At 31.7% G+C, this 16,687-nt stretch overlaps 1 protein-coding gene across 17 annotated transcripts in view; it reads right to left on the reverse strand.

The window, feature by feature from the left end:
• The window catches only part of LOC106784764 (neurobeachin), a 193,670-nt gene that overhangs the window by 125,467 nt on the left and 51,516 nt on the right, over positions 1-16,687 (reverse strand). For all 17 annotated transcript variants that reach the window (XM_014744632.1, XM_014744714.1, XM_014744705.1 and 14 more), the window contains exon 2: positions 2,733-2,837. In XM_014744632.1, coding sequence (XP_014600118.1) covers positions 2,733-2,837 — 105 coding nt within the window. The remainder of the gene's footprint in view (positions 1-2,732; positions 2,838-16,687) is intronic.

The following is a 16,687-nucleotide window of genomic DNA, read 5'->3' on the forward strand; positions in this document are numbered from 1 at the left end:
TATAACGAAGTTCCAAAGAATTTTTATTGATGAACTAGAAAATAGACAAATATTTGCTTTAAGTAGTCTGAAAAATTGTGCTTATAATAAATATTGAAATAATGATTATAATAGAGTAAAATGAAAAACATGAAAAAATTGTCCTTTTAAATGGTGTTTGTTCGAAATCTCTGCGAATCTTAGTTCTGAAAATTTCTTCATAAAAATAAAAGATATTTATATGACCCACTGACCTACATAATTTTATTAAAAAAATGTATTGACACAGTGATCTACATAAATTCCTAGAATTTATACTACTTCTATGAAATTCATAATTCTTTACTATTTATTACGTTTATGTATAATACTTACATTAGACCATAAGTTTCTTAAATTTTGAATAACTTTTAAAACGTTATATCTTCAGAATAGAAAGTCATAGAAACGTGAAACCAAAATTGTTATAAAATTAAACATGTCCTCTATCTATCTATGCACTGTCGAAATAAAAAGATCGATTTTGTCGATACTTTATAGACATGTACTTATTACGTAAAAATATTAGCGCTTGATTAACTTTAATAGCCAATTTTCAAGAAAATGTACTCTTTCATATTACTGTATAATATTTCCTATTAACAATATAAAATTTCTACTAATAATATAATGTTATCTAATTCTAAGAGAGAGAGAGAGATAATAAAAAAAAATTATTAAAGAATTCGAAAACAAATTTTTCTCATTCAAATCATATCTCATTATTATAAACTATCTAATTATTATTATTATCAAATTTATATTAGTGTGTTATTGTAATAGGCTATTTTCTCTTATATATACATATACGTATACTTATAGAATGTAATTTATAAGAAATTGTTTTTTTCCATTCCCTTTTCTTGTTTCGCAGGGGTATCAATGTTATACGTATATCTTTATTTTCTTTTCGAATCTACATATGCATCCCCCATGGAGAAAAGGTTTCCACGAGCATATTGTATTTTCAATAACTCACCTTTTTCCTCTCGCCGTAGGATGGCGACCAATGCTTAGCTTGGGCAGAACTAGCAACGCCGGCGCCATCCAATTTATTCGCTTACAAAAGAATTTCAGATCTCGTTTTCGATTACCATGTCAACGACACGAGCGATTTTGCGTACTAGTAACATCACTACGAATCGAGGTGGGAGATATAACTCACATCTACTTTCAAATCCCTTCGGACACCCTACCTTCAATTTATTTTTATATCAATGCTACGTATATACTATACATGTGCATACTACTGTGGTAATAACATCAGAGAAAATAATATTATCTTTTTCCCTTTTTTTTTCTTTTTTATTTATCTATTAATTATTAGTGGCTCGGGGAAAAAGTGAATAAATATTAGAAGAATAAAATATCTCGACTTTTCTCATAATAGATCTAAATGTATTTTACTTTTTATTTTTATGTACAAACAATTAAGAATTCGTTATACGAAATATAACTGTGCAGAAGATAAAAAAGTATACATACGCATGCGCGCGCGCGAACGATGCGACTTCATGCATAAAACTTGCAAAGAAAACAAAGATTTCGTGAATCCTTCGAAGAAGGTGTTGGCTGAACTCCAATTTTTCCAAGCCAACAAAACGTAAAACGTTGATAACTGTGTGACGAGTATACTTGTCATGAAGAGATGGAAATTTTTAATGTTACAAGTATACTGTTTAAGCGGAGAAAAATTATCTTCAGTTATTTTATTTCGAATTTTAACGATAATTAAAAAATAATAGGAAACATCAAACATTTTGAAATATTTCGAAATAATAATAATAAAAAAAAAAAAAATACAAAAGTATAAAAGAATAATGACTAAAGAACGCATAAAACGGTGAGTGAAAAATAAGAGACATATAGATAATACATTTTTTTCCAGAGGATTCAAAAGGACCGACGAATTTCATATGTAGGCGGGAGAAATAATCGTACAAAGCTTTTTACGCTTTAAAAGTTATGATTAAAGAACCGTTATTGAAATTTTTCATAGCATCGCTACGTACGAGCGAAAAACGATTTGATCTTTTTCGCCCCTTTTTTTTTCCGATCAAGCTCTTTCTATACGATAAAAAATTAAACTAATATCGTCTGGATATCACTGAACTTTCATGGTATTTATGGAAAATTGTTTTCTTCCCTCACGGAAATAATTAGACGAAGAAAGGAAAACAAGAGGTAGATACAACTCGATTAAGTATAATCGATACTTTTTTTGCATTTCCATCATTTACTTCCTTTGTTTCGTTCTTCAATAAATTGACATGAACATTTTCTCGGAGAAAAAAAATCTCCTTTGTTTTTACTTTTTTAATAAATACAGAGAGAAAGAGAAAAAAAAACACGCATTTTTATCGATAAAATGAAATACCGAAGTTATAATATTTGCAAACGAACGATTTAACGAACTCATATTAAAACGGTAAATTTTAAATATAATTAAACTTGAATAATTTCGAATGTTACTAATCAATTAGATCATTAATCATTTTCCTGATATTTCGTTAAGTTTCTCAGATATTCGTGTATTAAACTTTTTAGGATAACAAGAACATAGGGAATTCCCAATGGCCGTGCATAATAAATGACTGGAAACGATAGTTGTAATACGTCGCAAAAGCCATTTAAAACTTTGATGTATTAGTGAGCGATGGGATTTGATCGAGTTTACGTAAGGTTCAAATTAAACGATGAAAAGTATAATATACCTGGAGATTAGGTGGGCAGTGATCCAGAAGTTCTAACATGTGCCTGATGTTCTGCGCATCTTGTATCACGAAGTTCAACTCCATGTCGAACTCTCCGCCCACGAGCTGTAAATACAAAAATGTATTCATTAAAAATCATTGTTAATACTGTATTAATGCAAAGTATTCGGAGGATTAAAATAATATAAGCTGTTTTTTTCTTTTCAGAATTTTAATAAAGATACCAACTTTATTTTCGTAGAAATTAAATGGTACAAAGGAATTAATATTTTATTGTGCAAACACATTTTTTAAAATGATCTATAGCCTCCTTAGATGTTCTTAAATGGAGGGTCGTATTTATTTGTTGATACTCGAATAGCTTTTTGATATCTCCGGAAAGCGCAGTTTCAGGCTTCAATTCGGATTCATTCTTGCATACGTATCGCATGCATAGCCAACTCGATTTCCAGTCAAATTCACGATCGAGTACTATAATATCAGACTTGCTCGTACGTAAACTGATTTATAAAAGAATTTCTCAATGTCATTGAGGCATGAAAATCAGTCAAAAGTCAAGTGACGATCATTCTTTGCAAACTCGAATATGATCAAACTCTAACATTAAACTCATTTCAAACTCTATTAATTTTGATTTTGATTCAAATTGAGAGAAAGAAAGTTTTAGAACTTCATTCAGTTGTAAAAATTATTTCGTGAAAATGTCGGTACAAACGGGGCTTAAGAAAAAAACAATAAAAAGAATGAAATAAACTAAAATAATATAAAATTAACAACTCTATCAATGAATTTCATTTTGATGCATTTACACGCTCACAAAAGTTCTTTTGGGATCGTTAATGGATTACAAATATTATATATATATATATATATCGATTGTAAATCATTTATGACGAGATATCAAAGAGATGACTATACAATAAAACACATCCGTGCGTGATATTTTATGAGGATGAGAGGATACGAGTTTTACGTTTATTGGTCACTGATAAAAAGAAAAAAGAAGATAAAGATAAAGAGAGAGAGAGAGAGAGAGTATAAAACTTGTGGCTGCTTGTATATATAGATAAATACAACAGAGAAACTGCCGCCATTTTCAATGGAGTTCAACGTTGGAAAAACATGTTCATTTTAAAAACCCAATACTACGACGTTTCGATAATTCAACAAATAAAAAGATTCTAGAAATGTAGAAGAAAAAAAGGGAATTAAAGTTTTCATTTTACTTCGGCAACAATCATTACTTCTTTTAGTTTCGAAGGATACTTAAAAAAGTAAAAAGATTTTACCGCGTGGGAGTAATAACGCTAAACTCGAAAGCGATTACTTCTTCCGTCTATATTTTCTTTCACGGTCAACAAACTTCGAATGTTAGAAACAACTTATACATCCGCTGCGCCACTGTTCCTTCCGATAAATTTCACTTAATGTTTCTTCCAACGATATTTTTACCTTTTTTTTTTCTCTCTCTCTTTCTATTTATCTTCTTCTAGAAATTCGATGCAGATAGGATAAAAGATTCGAAAAATTTTATCTAAAAAAAAAAAAAAAAAAACAACAAAAAAAATGCCTTTTTATTAGGCAATGAAAAATGTATTCTTATATCAATGTATAATCAATTATCAAATACAAGTGAACAATATTATTATCAATTAAAAAAATTTGTTAGAATTGTCTAAAGTTCATCATTATTGGAATTAAATCGAGACAGACGAATTCAAAGTCCTTTCTGTTTGAAAGGATTTATATACTAAATCGTTAAACCGGAAATGCTTGACAGGGAGACCGTAATTTCCGGGAGAGTATCCTGTGCTTTTATTTCTGAACAGGCCTTCTGCCGAATATCCTATCAACTTCTATCTCATTCTTCCATTCTCTGCTAGTATCGATCATCGAAGTTGGTTCCCTTTGGTAACACAGAGCCATGCTTCTATGGCGACTAGGTTCGATAACTTTTACGATCGAAGACGAATGGTAACGACGTCATCTCTTCGCGAAACGAACGCTCGTAACGATAATTTCGAGTGGTGCGATAGGGCAGAACTAAAACAACTGCCACCACTACTTTTTCCCTTTTCATAGTACTGTCCTACTTTTATCTTTACTATCGAGAATCTGATAAACATTCTATTTATTTCCTACTACCATTGCAAAAAGTAATAGTTTTTAAGATTTCCCGAAAACATTATTAAAACGAATTTAATATGGAAATGTATTATCGTGATAAATTTCTAAAGTAAAGACAATATTCAAAATGTATATCTGATAATTGCAAATTGTTAATAATAATAAATAGGAGAGAGAGTTTGTATCGCGTGATTTTTTCACTTGAAATTATTTTAATTTATCGAAACATTTACATACCCCTTTTACGTTTCTTAAATCAATAACAAAAAAAATCAAATGTATTTCAAATGTGTGATATTAAAAATAATATCGAATCTCGACAGACTGTAGAGAGGCATAGTAAATACTTTGAAACTGAAAACCACAGGAGAAATCAGCTTGTAGGGATTTGAAGGACAAATCCACTGTAGGGTGATGCCTGTTTTGAAAATCCACGTTGTCACGTAGATACACTTTGTGAAAATCTTTCATCCCCTTGGGTAAAATAAGTCTCGTCTCACGAGTACAAGCGTAGACGGCTATCGACTATGAGGGTAGTACAAAGTATGACGGCTTCGTGATTAGGTGAGAAAATAAAGGGCGTTGCCGGTGGTACTTCAAATGAAAAGATAGTCGGCTAGCTGTAAAAAAAATTAATTAATGTACTGCTATTTCTTTTATTTTTGTTGAGAATATTATAAACAAAGGGTAGCCAGAGTCAATTATTTTAAAGTTTGCTTAATAATTATTAATAATATTAAAACAAAGAAAAATATATAATTATATGTAGTAGGTGCACAACTTTGCTTCCACCATTTTTAACGGCGTTTTAAACGTTTCTGATTAAATTTTGTTTTCGTTACTTTGAAGAAAATCATTTTCTTTTATAATATAATATATATATAAAACGCTTTGATTGTATTTTATTATTAAAAATAATTCTTATTCCTATTCATGTCTTTGTGGTCCAACTATGAAAAAATTTCACGTAATAAAGTTCAAACAAAGAGTGAAGACACATCAAACAAGGTGTGAGAGCTTCTCATAAAATTTCATTTGCACATGACACTTGCACACGCATACACACTTCAAATATAGAAATACGCAACAGTTGTAAAGCATATATACCTTCTTACACGAACTTTCTATGGGATAGACGAGTTCACAAAATCTCAAAGTGTCAGTTATCGTTGCTTGTTTACTTTAAGGTGTTTACCTTTGCATTGTTTACGTTATAACGTAAGCAGATTTTCTAACGAGAGACTCATGGGTAGAAAGAATTACAATTTTAAACAATGTTTAGTAAAATTAATCGTTTACAATTAATTATAAAATTTTATCCAAATGTACTTAAGTTCTAATTAAAAATATGACCAAATATTAATAGACAAATTTATGATTAATATTTATGATAATTGAACAAATAAACAAATAAATGATTAAACAAAAATATTACAAAAATTGATAGTTATTGTAATATAGAAAGTAACGACAGTATTCCACTTCCTTTCATTTCTACTTTACAAAGGAAATGCAACATTTAATTTGTAGACTTTAGAGAGTTCAATATAAACACGAGAAACTTCCAAGAGGGTAATGAGTTGTTTTCATCCAGCATTTTATAAAGAGCTCTTTCCATCGAGACTGAAGCAATTTCTCTACTATATATACTCGACTTTTTCGCGTTTGGTGGTAAAAAAAAAAAAAAAAATAAATAATATTTATATGCAGATATACATAATCTTAACGATAAAGCGATAAGATCTCGTCACTTTATCGAAGTTTAAAGAGCTAAAGGCGTAGCCAAAGTTTATCGGAAAATCGATATGCCTCTTGTTCGAAGGAGTTCCCGGTGGTATTTGAAAACCGATAGAGAAACTCCCTTCGCGCTGTTCACGCGGAAAGTCTCGATCGAGTTACTTCAAAGGCGTTTCGCAGCTTGTTTGCGCGGTTTGAAAGCTTTTCAATTGGCTCTCGAGAATGTATAACACCTGAACGCGTCAAACGCAAAACTCAGCACTTTATACGCCATAGGATTCGTGACCATAACTGAAGAAAATAGCCTCTAACGCTTTCTTTTGTGTCGAATATTGTCTACGATCGATCTTTTGTGGATTCGATATGACACCACTCGAAACATGAACGAGACAACGATTTTCTTAAAAGGCGAAATGAAATTCGAAACTAATTGATGCTTCTTCCAAGTAAATTTAACGTATACTTTTCATCAAATAAAAACATGATTTCTCGAGAAAAGAAAAATCGATAAACGGTTCGCAGAAAATGGCGAAAAATATCAGAAAGTCTTAAATATGAAGGAAAAAACGGTAATGTTCAAAGATAACGTCGTCTATTGCGATATTCCGAACATAGGTAAACCTATAATGGCGAGTTCAGTGATACAGATATCATATATACACATACTATATACATACGTACATATATATCTACTTGCGGATATATGTGTTATGTATGCACTATCGGACTACTACAAAGTGATCACTAACCTTTGATGTATTATCTCAAATGGCTTTGAAGATATGTTAATGCATATCTAATACGATAGTTTTCAGATAAATGAATTATCATTTTTAACATTATAAATAAAAGACATAAATTCAAAATGATACATCTAATTATAAAACAAAAACATATAATAGATATACAAAAAAATATATTAATCGTTGGAATCTATCGGAATATCAACGTATTGTATAATAATTTAGGTATCGTTCAAAAATACTTATATATACATATAAATTTATCCAATGAAACGAAAAGAAAAAAAACTTTCATTGGAAATATTTTTAGAAAATGTTCTCGTAAAACGATAGGAATAACGAACACCAGTAAAAAAAAGTTAAAGTTCATGGAAACAGTCGACCTTTGCGATATGCCGCGGCGAAGACAACGACCTATATGACGTAGTTTAGAATCGAGTATTATCGATGAGAGAAAGATATTTATATATATATAGAGTGAGAGAGAGAGAGAGAGACAGACAGATAGACAGACAGAGACAGAGATAGAAGGGAGAAGCCAGTGGTCCGTTTCTGGTAGGATGGATAGGATGCTGCTGACGTATACCAGAGCGATCTCAACCGCACGACGTATTTATCCGGGAACATGGTCGATCTGCATCGAGAGATCCGTTGCATGCCGTGCGACAGCCATGAGTTTGCATATATATGCACTACGAGAGAGAGAGAGAGAGAGAGAGAGAGAGAGAGATAGAGAGAGAGAGAGAGAGAAAGAGAAACAGTTATTCGATCGATCGGCCACGAGGTCGAGACTTTGTCTTGAACATATTTACATGTTGACACGAGGAATACGAATGTGTATGTCTTGTTACCCGAATCTCTGACTTTCTGTGACAAGCGAAAGGAACCGTGATATAATCGACAACCAAAAGAAAGATAAAGTTAGAGAAATAGATATAGATAAAAAAAGAAAAGAAAAAAAAAGAAAAAAGAAAGGAAAGGAAAGGAAAGAGAACGATCTGTTCGAATCTTTAATGCACGCCCGGAGCATATGATTCGTTTCTCTTCTACTATTTCCCTCTCTATCTCTTTGTCAAATACCTTTTTCTATCTATAAAAAGGAAAAGAATATATATATATATATATATATATATATATCTCTTTTGTTTTCTTTCTCTTTTATTCTACGAGCATGAAATTTTACCTTCCTATTTTTCCTCTCATGCAAAAAGTTCCCCATCTGATCTCTCGCACCTTATCGTGACTCTTTTGCTTAGATCATCTACGCACGAATACCAAACTAATGATATCGTTTTTTCTTTTTTTCTTTTTTAACCAGTTTTCCTTTCTTTTTTCTCATGCCTATTTTTTTTTTTATCAATTTACATTTTTCACAATCGGTAATGTTTACTAGAAAAAGTTATGTCTTTTTTTTAGTTAGTTTTTTTTTCTAAAACATAACAAATAAAAAACAAAACGTTCGTCTATATTCATTTTTGTAAAGAATAATTTCAATTTCTTGCATTTCGTTTATGCATCATTTATCCGGAACTGTAAATACGTTTTTATTCTCGAGTTTTTATCTCTTCTTTCTATAATGAATAGTTTTCTGATTTGTTCTTTTTTGTTTTATAAATTTTCCGTAGGATTCATTTTTTTGATTATTATTTCTCATCACGATCTTTTATTTCTGTAACTTTGACTATAATTCGTTTAACGTTTTTTCTCGTTCTTATTTAATTATCTTAAAGCTTTCATACCTTCCTTCTATTGTTTTCTTAAATTTTTGTAATTTTGTTTTTTGCAATCTACGTTTCATTCGTTTTTCTTTTCATTCCTATATTATTATTATGAATCATTCTCTCTTATCTCTCTCTCTCTTTTTTCATCCATTTTACGTTTTCTTTAGACATCTTATTTCAATGTTACCGACAAACTACGTCTTTGTGCTACCATTGTTATTTTCCTACTTCGACATACTATTGTATATTTTGCATCTATATTTTATATAATTACCATGTACTTCGAATAGTAAACAAAACCGTTAGTATCTAAAGCCCAACTCGGTACTTCTGCTGGTTATGGGAACAATGAGCTTGCGAACGTGCACCGTGAAATTAAACATCCTTGTATTGTCTCTACTTACTCTCTTGTTTGCGAATGATAGTACTTCTGTAATTAATATGATATATCTCTGGTGGGCCGGCAAAAGAGTATAAGTCAAAATTATTAGTTTTCCAGTGAAGCACACTTATAATACTTTAAGTGCAATATAAGATCATGAAAATTTTCAATGCGAAACTGGATAATGTACGACTCGTCTCATTGGATTTACAAAATATAGATGTTACGTAAAAACGTAACGAAAAGATTAAATCGAACGGTATATTTATCGAGACCGTATGGAACTCGAGAAATCGTACCTTCAGATGCAAAGGGGGTATCACAGCAACATTCCTGGAAGCCATAAAACTAGCAAACAAACAGATCTCCACTATCACATCTATGAAAAACATCAACCTGAGGGTGGACTTTCCTGTTATTGTACAGTAAACTCAGAAAAGGGATGGCAATCATCTTCCCGATATAAAAACCCTTAAAAGAAGCACATCATCATTAGAACATCTATCATCATTATCAGAACAGCAAGTAAGCACATCATCAAACCTTAAGTCAACAATCATTAGATCTGCAGAGCAGATAACAGCAGCAATCAGCATCAAGCAACATACAACGGCATTTTGCGATTACCACAATAGACACACGTAAATTATGATCGATTTAGAAGAATTCTTTTTTCTTTTTTGAAAATAATAATTTATATAATTATTAAACTAAATTTTAAAACAAAATTGTATAACTCAACTTATTGTATATATATATTATATATATGATACAATAATACATTTTATATATTGTAACTCAACTAACTAAAATTATAAATTATAAAATATAACCCATAACAGAGTGCTTTTCTACAGAGTAGTAATAAAATTGATACGGTGTTATGATATACAGCTCCTGGGGTTGTAAAAATAAATCGAACCTCAGTATTCTATAAAAATGTCAAAACAAAATTCTACGAGCAATTGCTGGAACATCGTGACATAAAAAAAATAGTTGCATTCACCAAAATCTAGTGATAAATGGAAGTATAAAAATATTCGGCAAATATTTCATTAACGAGAGATTATACTTACAACATCCAAATTCTTAAACCTCAAAGTTGTATATATATAATCCCAAATATAAAGAAAATATAAAAATTATATATATAGATAATACATTAAAATATAAAAAATTTATATTATCCCCGCGCGACATATATATAAAATAAATATTTATTTAATTTAAAAAAAAAAAAGATCTTCCATTTATTACACACATTTTTTTTCTCGTGTATGCTAGTCAAATAATCAAAAATTCAGCCAAAGTAGAAACCAGAAAATAACAAAACAGATAAGAACTGAAAGGATAAAAGAAGGAAAACGATTTGAAGAAAAATCGATGACGATTTCAATTGAATTTCAGGAAACATTTGAAAACTCATTGGAGGATATATTGATTTTCGTAATCTTTAATCGGGGAAACTTAGTTCACTGATCGAGAATAAAAAGGATCATTTAATTTCGACCAAGTTTAATGGTAGCTCAAAAGAAAATTGCGTTTCAGTGGAGTAGATAGAGAAAATTGTATGTGGTTCGAAAAGCGCTAGGTATGCCGTAACGTAACGACGACGGTTCACTACCTAAATCTATTTGGGTCGAGAGAAACGACGGCTAGTGTACATTGTTCCTCGAGATTCGAGGCCTCTGAAACTGGTAAAGTGGATTCTCTCTGGAACTATAAGCCGTGGCTTATTTTGGCGGGGACATTTGCAAACGGCATCTCTGGGAATTTCACTCGACTCGTTCTCTCGATAGTTCATTTTTATTTTTCTCTCTTTCTCTAACCCCTCCCACCCTTCCTTCCTCTCCTCATCCTCTCTCTCTCTCTCTCTTATTGTCAGTTGGTCGCTAGGTCGATCTTCCATCTTTCCATCTCACCCGCTCACGTCAGTCCTTTTCAACGCAACGACTTCCTTGACTTAACTTCCTTTTCCTCTATTTGCTTTCCTCGTTTTTCCAACTCTCCTCGTTTTACGATCCTTAAAAAAGACCTAACCTTTTTAGTTTTCATTTTCGTTTGACTTTTCTCTTGCCAGCTAGAAAACGACTGCAAATTCTTTTCCCTTTTGTCGAAACTCATTTCTATAGGTTTTTTCAACTGAGACGACGACTGGAACTTCGAAATAGTTTAAAGCTTGTTTCTCCATCAAATAGAGAGAAACGAAAAAGAAGAGAATGAGAAGAGAGAGAGAGAGGGAGAGAGAGAGAGAGAGAGAGAGAGAGGAGAGAAGGATCGAAAAGAAAAAAATTTCTCAATTTAATTTTCTTTCACGAGAAACGTCGTCGGCGAGAAAGAAAGTTTATTTTGTACAGTGAAATTATACGAAATCGATTTCTTAGAAGGGGGAAAAAAAAAAAAAAAAGAAAAAACATTAGGGAGTGATTCGATGACAAGAAGAGATGGAAAATATTCCATAGAAAAGTTGCCGGTGTTCAATCGTCATGCATCGAGAAGATGCAGCAAACATAAGCGAATTCCTCGATGATTTCCAATAGAGGTTCTCATTTCTTTTTTCATTTTTTATTATTTCGAATTCTTGTTATCCGTGCACTCGCGAAGAATAGCAAAAAAATTTAAATATCGAGCCTTTATCGAAAATCGATCGACCCACCCACGATTATGCTATTCGTTTATTCGATATTTTATTTCGCGTGAAGGTTCGAAGGAAATACAACTATTCCGAATGGAATTTTTTTTCCGATCAAATCGGCTTTGCGCGGAATGTTATCTCAACAATGATACCTATATTCCGTGTTTTTTTCTTTTCTTTTAAATTTCATATTCATTATAATGGAATAATATATGTTTTATTTATAAAATTATATTTTATCTTTTTAAAATACAAGTCATAGCCATGTAAAAAGAGAACAATGAAAGTCGTCGAAGTAAGCCTTGCAAAATCTAATTGGTACGTACGATCTCTCGGTTCATTGCACGGTTCTTGAAAGCTCAGAGATTCTCACAATCAACTTGATCTCGCTCAAGAAAAGAAAGGGAGCAAAAGGGACGATATTAAAACCAGCCCGATGAGTTTCTTTCTTGCGTTCCTTCGCGAAGTAAGAATGAAAAAAAGAAAATAAAAAAAAAAGAAAGAAATGAGAGGGAGAGAGAGAGAGAGAGGGGGGAAAAAAAAAGAAGGAAAGAAGACAAAAATGGAAGGGGACAAGAAGAATAAGAAAAAAAAGAAAAAGAAAAAGAAAAAAGAAAAATACGAGTCTTTCCTATCCTCTTCCGTCCTTTTTCCTTTTTTACTTTTCCATTCCCAGTTGCTTTCCTATTCTTTCTTACACTCGCGTTCTCCGTCGGCTCGACATCCATATTTAAGATGCGTTCTTCCTAATTAGGCCGCCATCTTGGCGGACTCGAAATTCACGAGCATTGTTCTCCCTCGTCCGGGTCGCGTGTTTTTCGTGCCATTTCAGTCGACTCGAACTCTACGAATTTCTCATTTTCGGCTCCAATTTTCCTACCCTTTCTCTTTTTTCCTTTCTTTTCTTTTCTTGTTTTATTTTCTTTTTTTTTTGTTTCTTTTCACAAAATAAAACTCGAACTATAGTATACTTTTCATTTTTTTCGTTCTTCTCACCATGCGTAAGCGGTCTAACAATAAGTGAATCGTTTTAACGTTGTTTTATCTAACAAACTTATAATTAATAACGCGATAACGAGTTTATATGATATTATTATTTAATGTATTATTATTTAATATTATAAATAAGTAAATAATTTTTCCATGCAGATATAATATTCGTTACTGATTATGTTATCGGTTATTAACACTATAACTGCGATGCACTTTAGCAGTAAACGTACCCGATGCTTCATGTGTACTTATGTTCATCTATCACAGCGGATCAAATCACTCGAATTACGATGTGTATGTATAACCAAAAATATATTAAATAAGAATATTCTTGACTTATAAAACAGCACTATAACTTGTAAGAAATTTTGCCAGTATATTTAAATAGGATCATTTGATCTGACGCGTGGTAGGTTTATTAGTATTATTTTCGAACTATCAAATTAGGTAACTCTATATATGCACTTATGTCGGTGTTCATTACTACATCTTAATAAATTTATATATCGATGAATATGTTTGAGCATGTATATATGTATATATATGCCTTTAGATTTTCAAAATGTTAATAAATTTTTCTTATATGATATTAATGTTCGTCAGTAATTAATAAGCATTAAGGTTTCTTACGTTGGTCTCTGACCTTTAGTTCGTTTGCCTGTCTTAGACTGAATATCAGTCGATTTAAGCCGAAAATGTCAAAGAGAATTCTCTCCTCCTATCTGATTTTAAAGATCGATTATGGTTACGTTAAAACCTTAAGAGATGTAGAACGAACCACGTAGTTATTCTCTGTGTGGCTTTTAAAATCCATAAAGTAGACCGCAACCGTTGATGGGAATGTTCTCAAGTGGTTTACACGTTTCTCAAGTTACTTCAACATCCACGGTCCATCGTTGGAAATATAATCCAGATATGAGCAGACCTCTAAGACCTCTTCTAGAATATAACTTGTACTAAAGTAACCACACACCAGGATAAGAATTCATACAAAAGCAGAGAACGGTCGAACGAAATTCTTGTGAAATATAACGTTTTCGCGTTTAGATAAATATTTCCTAAATAGTAGCAGATGTGAAAACGTTAAAAAACGTAAGCCGATTAACCAAACTAAAAATACAACAAAATATATACACTATATTTTTCCTACGTTCTTGTGTATGTGTAAAAGCATATTTTAATCCCGTAGAATCAGACAGGAGTTTTGGTGAAAACCTAAAATAAATACGTTAAGAGAGAGAGAGATTATTTTATCAAATTTTTTATGCGCACTTTCAACTTTTAACAGGATATTTCGACGAATTATTTTTAACTTCAATGCACTAAAATATTCCATCTTCCAAATAAAACTAATAAATGCTTAGTTCTCGTCTCGTCCGTTCCATTCATCTCATTTTCCCAGAGTTAAACTAAGGTTGAAGTAAACTTTCAACTTATCGAAAGGTATTACTGACTATAAGAAGAAGAAAACGCGACAAACTCTCAAACGTTAAGACTTTCGTTCTAACATTAATGAGCTTTTCTTATAGATATTATTTTCTCTACTCGTAGAAATTTTTCCTTGTTATTACCAATAATATTATCTCAAATCTCATTTATTTCTTTTATCAAAAGTATCGTAATCTTTATTTCACAAATCAATCATTTCTACAATTATTAATCGAGATAATAGCACGTATATTAATATTCCTCAACTGGTATCAGTAAGTACATTGAACAAAATGATAATTCTGAATTATAAATCAAATCGTTTTTATTTTGAACACGGTTTATATTTAAGTTTAAAACAAAAAATGAATTAATTATCTTTTTATTATCTTTTTTACGGGTACGTGTCACTTATCTACCTTCTCATGTCAAATCATATTTAATCAGTTTTTAGAGTAAATAAATTCTGAAAATAATCTCGAACCTTTCTCAATATAGTTCAATACTTGGTAGGTGAAATTATTGTCGAAATCATCATACTCGAAGCTAAAAGATTTCGGTAAGCAAGTTCCTAAGAAATATCATCTACAATCATCAACAATTCTAATAACTTTCACCCTCTTAGGTCTTCTCATTCGTGTTACCTTCGGCACGTGGCGTAGTCCTTCTAGTTCTTCACATTTGCCCCTTCTCTGTTCTCGCGAAACTCTCTTAGCTTAATTAATGAAACTCATGTCACGCTGCAAGCAGAAAGCTTGCCGACTTCAAGCTTTAACGAGTGTTGTACGTCGGCAAAAGGGTTATACGAGCTTTTCTTCCCTCTATTTTTTTTTGTTCTTTTTTTTTTTTTTATTTCTATCTTCCTTTGATGCTAGTCAATTAGTTTTATTGTCACTTTCTCTTAGTACGGTGTATTAAATAAATAGAGAGAACTAAAAGTCGAATGATATAGGTAGAGAAAATTATACTATCGATTTTAACGACCTTCTCTCTTTCTCTTTCTCTCTATCTCTTTCTATTTCATTCTGGATGACCTACAAAAGTTTCCACCTTTTCAGAAAGAAGCGAAAAGCGAGTTAGTACTCGAACACCGCTACGAAAAAGTATCACCGAGTTTCCCTCGTCAAAGTAGAAATTTTGCTTGGCAAGAAATGAGGGAGCTCGTATTTCCCATAAGTCGCTCACCCCTTTCCGTTTTTCTCGCCGCTTGCACGCGTTCGGCTAGTTATTACGTCTCACGTCGAAGCATTTCGCAGTTGAAGCTTTTGGCGCTCTCCACGGATGCTTACTTTCCGCTTGACATCCTTGAAAGTTATTCGGTCGGACGGATCTTCCTACTACCTTGACGAATTCAAGTACACTTATCGTATCATTATATATTTCAACTATAAAAAAATCAAAATTGACTGATTTCTTTTTTATAATTTATATCCATGTTATGAGTACGCTTATCTTTTAACTATTTTATCATCGTTAACGAGGTATTGTCGTTCGTTTGAGTACAAATTAAATTGTATAAAGAAAAAGAATAAAAAAAAAAAAAAAAAAAAAAAAAAAAAAAGTAAAAATACATAAATGCATTCAACGTGTATGTAGACATTTTCAATTTTGTACTAACGAGTTTTGAAAGAGGGACAAAGAAAAGATTTTCTTTCATAGCTTCATATAAAACTAACAACTCTGTTGATGACGTTCTGCCATAATAGAAAGAGAAAAAATAGAGATAGGTAGAGTAGTAGAATGTAGTTAAAGAGGTATGTCGATCTAGGACGGACAGGACAGAGAAAGAGAGAGAATTTTGAACATTTTCCGTGTTCGTTCGGTAGTAAAATGTTACATTGGACCTGGTAACGCCGGTGGAAAAGTTTTTCGCGATGCATGTCGAACATATAAAACTCGTAGACCGGTGCAACGGAACTTATTGATTGCACCGTCATATAGGAGGAGAGCGAACTACATAGGACAAAAATAGAAAGAGAAAGAGAGATGTTGTTCGAGCTATTACTCTGCCTTTTCGAAGCCATTTCTGTGTTCTCGTAAATCCGTAGAACGATGACTGTTCCACTTTTCAAATTATATGTATAGGCATATATATATATATCGATTTAATGTCACAAAACCCAATTTGTGAATGAAATAAGTAATAAAGTTTAGTTAATTTTTTTATGTTGGAAAAATTACTGAGATTT

This window comes from Polistes canadensis, unplaced genomic scaffold (assembly GCF_001313835.1).
Source record: "Polistes canadensis isolate GaletaPanama2010 unplaced genomic scaffold, ASM131383v1 scaffold_2, whole genome shotgun sequence".
NCBI classification, from domain to species: domain Eukaryota; kingdom Metazoa; phylum Arthropoda; class Insecta; order Hymenoptera; family Vespidae; genus Polistes; species Polistes canadensis.